Source organism: Montipora capricornis, chromosome 5 (genome assembly GCF_036669925.1).
Source record: "Montipora capricornis isolate CH-2021 chromosome 5, ASM3666992v2, whole genome shotgun sequence".
In the NCBI taxonomy this organism is placed as follows: Eukaryota; Metazoa; Cnidaria; class Anthozoa; order Scleractinia; family Acroporidae; genus Montipora; species Montipora capricornis.
Genome location: NC_090887.1, coordinates 14,372,928 through 14,377,927, shown reverse-complemented (window position 1 = coordinate 14,377,927; position 5,000 = coordinate 14,372,928). Strand labels below are relative to the sequence as shown.

Sequence of the window (5,000 nt, the reverse complement as noted above, 5' to 3'; positions counted from 1 at the left end):
AAAGGATTTAACTCAGCATCATAAAGAATAGTAAAAACAGGTAAATGGTCAGCAATCGCAACTGCAATGATACCACTGGTGCTTGGTGTTGCATAATTGATAAATACATGATCAATGCAAATTTGTGAGGATTGTGTTACACATGTGGCTTCAAATATTAGAGGATTAAAGGCTTCAGACTGCAACAAATTAATGTAGTCCTTGGATAAACTACTCTTAGTCAGAGTATTAATATTTGTATCTCCCATTATCAAGCATTTTTTTTTGGACAAAAATACATTATGTAAATTTACTTCCAATTTATCCAGAAATTCTGAATTTGAAAAAATAGGTGGTTTGTAAATAACGCCAATAATCATATCCTGTGTCACGATCAATAAGATCAATTTTCAGGTCATTTCTAATAGAGAATGGGTAATCTGATTTAAAAAGTAAAGCAACACCTCCCCCTATCGAATGTATGCGATCATCGTTAATTAGAATGTACCCAGGAATCTGGAAACAATTTAAGTCAGTTTGAGTTGTACACCAGGTTTCAGAACATCCAATTACATCAAAAACAAAGGAAGACGAATCTAAGAAATTGCACATCTCTAAAAAAAGTGTTGGCTAAGGCTTCTTACATTAAGACAATCGGCAGTAAACTGAGGTTTCACAATGGAAGACACCGATGACAACAACAATGATGATGCTAAATCAATTGCAATAATGGCTCAATTTACGTCTCATGCAATTGAGCCCAAGAGTTCATTTAACTGGGGGGACCACAAATCAAATCAAGTTTGGGAATCAAACCCAAGAGGCATTGGTGGAAATTGCATGCTCAAACCACTGTGCTAACCCTAAGTCATCCCAAGAACTCTTATTTTTTATCTCATTCAGATTTAAGGCCAGAACCTCCCACAGAACAGTCCTTTGCTCAAGGAACCAAGCTCAGGGATCTTAAGACATATCCTTCCACACCTGTTCTTCTCTTGACATTGGCAGATCTTCATCTTCAAAATCAAGTTCTCTGCTTTCCGCCAAGTCTGAGTCATTTGATGTGCTGTAGCCACTGGTCCGGCCAGTGACTTCACTTGAATTATCTGTTACAAACTGATCCAAATTTAATGATCTTGGACGGCAAGGCCTAAGGAACAGACAACACAAATTTACTGCGGAACAAACACTTTTGTATCTTTTTTGCAATGTCACCAAAATAATTTTAATGACTGTGCAAAAAATTTTTCAGCTGTACACACTGCAGCTACATCAGAAATAAAATTTAGTATGGGTAATCAAATGGTGATGAGTGAAATTAGGGAATAATTAATTTTCATGCATGTTTTGTCCAAAATCAAATAATTTCTCAAGCCTTTCAACAAGGGAAATTATTCGATTTTGGACAAAACTGGTGTCACAGCGGATTTGGATCCCCTGTTGCATCTACTTTACGAAATGCAGCATCGAGTGCTTTGAACAACTTTTACTGAAACTTAAGTCTAACTTCACTTTTTCTCCTTGTTGAAAATTAATACAAGTTTGGTTATAAAAAAGGAAAAATCTGCCAAAGCCTTGTAATCAAGTAAACTTCTAAGGACGCGTCTTCCAACCAAGAGGTGTTTCTTCAAAAAGTGGCACCTCCTTTGTGGAAGCGCTGCCCATTCAAACTATCAAATGGAACAAAAAGCAACGCTTTACAAAAAAGCCTTAGCGCATGCTTTCAACAACTTTAACTGAAGCTTAAGTCTGACTTTGCTTTTTTTCCGTATTAAAAAGATAACACGACAATTCTATGAATTCCAAGTGTGTTATTTAAGCTTCTGTGATGAGTAGCACAATGAAGACTCCATTTTGCATTACATAGGTCATAAAACCTTCAAAATGCTAAAATGCTCTCTTTAATGTTTCTCTATGTCCACTTTTGCTTTTAATGTGTGTTTCAAGCAAATTCATGCTAAAAGTTACAGTTACGCGATATAGAAAGCAGTTTTTCCATTTATCCATAATCCTTTATGGGCATGGCCTTTCTCAAATTCTGGCCTTTTTCTTCTAAAATAAAGAGTCATTTTCAAGCAGCAAATTATAATTCTACATATTTAGGGAAAACACATGTTGGCTTTGATAATCAGGGCTGCTATGGTCTGATTCTGAGAAAATGTTTCCCCATTGAAATTCACTCAGCCACATCAAATACGTGCTTGATCCCGCTGAATTGTATTTCATAATTTATTCTAGCCCTTGAGAATCGCTTGGGACACCCAGACTGTTTTTTGTCACAAGAACGAAGCAAAACATTTTATCTCTACCCAAGTTAAGGCGGATTTTCGATGGAAGATTTTGGAGGGAAGTGTGCTTAAGCTTGTCGAGGTTTTGTTATGCTTAATGAGCGCAGCATTTTGCAGCAAAATGTTTAAGCATCGCTAAAAGCTGAAAATCTCTGGCCTCAGTGGATGAAAATGGCTTAAAGTTCTCACTGTTGTCGGTTATCGCAAGCCCAAGATATGCTGCTCGCTTTAGAAATATTGGAAGGAAGTGGTGAGTCCTCTGCTAATTTGGATGTTACCAGTGCAGTGCAGTGCAGTGCAGAAACTGTTTCAGTCTTTTTAAATTTGTTCTAGTCACAGCCTCGCTTTGTATTTTGACTTAAAACTTTGACACAGAGTCTGTCACATAAAGCCCATTCATCTGACGTGGTTTATGTTTGTATTTTGAGTTAAGAGTTATTTTAGAAACTGCCTTTCAAAACAATGTGAAGCGTTATAACGAAGGGTCGGTACAAACATGTTTTGTTTCAAAAACTTCTAATAAAGAAAAGTACCTGAAAGTTGTTGTGTGCCTTTTCCTTTGTTATTCTGATCGCGCTGCCATAATGTTTGTATTACATGTACACGTTACATGAAAATTCAGTCAGTTTTTTTCGGAAACAGAAATCTTTTTTGTGAAACTACACTGTTTGTGGTTCGAGTGCGGTCTGGAATCCTTATGCAATATAAGGCGAGATTGCTGTCATAATTTTGTTAGCAAACGGGACTTTGGCGTGATGCACAACGAGTTTGCCAAGCAAAAAGGTCTCTGATGAGTCCCTTGGTCGGGATGAAACAAGCTTCGTAAGACCAACCACGAGCAATGTATTTCCACAAGAAATCTTTTTTCAGGTTTATTTTAAATAGGATATAACAGTGACTTAAATTATTTGTAAACCCCAAAGACCTATTTGTATGATATGAGAAACATTTTCAGGGTGAAATAGCCCTTAGAAGCCAAGATATTGCAATTAACAAGAAAGTACCCCTAGAATGTAGTGATGACCGTGCTACTCATACTGTCAGAAAGGAGTAAGCCATTTGATTAGCTATTAATATCATGGGTGACAAATACAGATTTTAATTTTCAAACCTGGATGCCATTTTGGCACTATAGGAAATCTTTTTAAGGCAACATTGTAATTTCACATGATTGTGAAATATAAATTAACGCTGAAATTTCACGCCAAACTTAAGAAGTAATTTGTCACCCATTTCATTATACAATGTACTTGTTATTACCTTGCAAGATCATTGGAGGCAGGAAAAGCCTGCCTTGGAGGTATGCTATGAATGCCAGAGCAAATTCTGTCATTTAAGCTTTCTAGTGATTGTGCTCCCTGGGGATTGCCTGAATCCATGGATATTGAGCTGCCAACGCCATTTGAGACAGCATGGTTTAGCAGTCCATTAATGTATAAGCTTTGGTTTTGATTGAGAGAATTTTCAGATGCACACAAGTTATTGTGCATAACAAAGTCATGTTGACTAGTCACAGAGACCAAGTTAAGTGACTGAGGGCGTAGCAATGTAGAAGGCGCAGCCTTGAAACCTGCTGATGAGCTATGGGACACACTGTCAATCACATTTTTTTCTTCTCTAAAGCTCTGTCTTTCATCGTCAAATACAGGGTTCAGTATCCCTGATACAGATCCTGAAAATCAATCAATAAGCACCTAAATAAATAGACTAACAGAATGCCCTTCATTTCCAAACCTGTTAAGAGCAGAAATTGGCTGAATAATGCTACAGTAGGCTGCGTATGGCATTCACTCAAGTTTGGTCTTACAGCGAGAAGTACATGAAGTCAATAAATAGCCATCAGAATAAGATACCTGTAGATCAGGTTGGATGTATATGTTGTAGTTCAATTTTGACCTCCGGTTTAACTTTTTTTAACCAGTCCAGAAATTTTCAAACTGTCTGAAAAAGGATTTTCTTTTTTGGGGGGCTTAGTTAAAAAACAGGGGCTTGGTTTTTTTGAGAGGTCTCAAAAAGAATGTGATATTCCTTTCTTCTGTTCAACTTTTCCTACCCCTCCCTGATCTTCCCCATTACCTCTAACCTACCCCACCCTTCTTTAACAGATCTATCCTCCCTTACCTTCAGGTAGCCCCCTCAAGACTTTTCTTCTCACTCACCCGAACTTGACCTTGAACTCCCTATCTCTGGATCTGTTGCGCACTCTCTTTATATCCACTTGACCACACAAGCAGATAATTCAAATTAAATATTTTATTGTTCATCCCAGACCACTCTTGATCCAAACTTTTAAGTTAATAACATTTTGACACCAGAGCCACCTGTGGTAAATCTATCAATGGCAGACTCACACCAACGCAATAGTGTAAATGAAATATATTTCTATAGAGAAACAGAGGAATTGAAAAGCCTCACAAATAAATTGTTATTTCTAAGACTATTTTTACAACAAGACCAAACCTTTTTGTGTCCCAAGTACACAGTCGAAGTTTGAAAAAGTGGTTCAAGAAATTACGCAGAAATCAGCCAAAAGGCTGTGTTAACAATGAGCGAGCCAGCAAGCCATGGGAGTCATGCAAGCCATGGCTCTGAGCCAACAGGGCAAGCTATGTGAGTCACACAGTCATTGAAAGCTATCCATTCTAAAATGGGTGCTTAGACTTAATAACTGTTTATCAGCGCTATTTGAAATGGGTGCTTAGACTTAAATGCATGGAACGCAAGTTGTTCAGC

The 5,000-nt window shown here is 37.5% G+C and overlaps 1 protein-coding gene across 3 annotated transcripts in view; it reads right to left on the bottom strand.

The window, feature by feature from the left end:
- Nucleotides 1-5,000, bottom strand: part of LOC138049578 (tyrosine-protein phosphatase non-receptor type 21-like) — a 50,750-nt gene that overhangs the window by 16,357 nt on the left and 29,393 nt on the right. For all 3 annotated transcript variants that reach the window (XM_068895923.1, XM_068895922.1, XM_068895924.1), the window contains 2 exons: nt 3,528-3,939; nt 964-1,129 (listed from right to left, as the gene is read on the bottom strand). In XM_068895923.1, the coding sequence (XP_068752024.1) occupies nt 964-1,129; nt 3,528-3,939 (578 nt within the window). The remainder of the gene's footprint in view (nt 1-963; nt 1,130-3,527; nt 3,940-5,000) is intronic.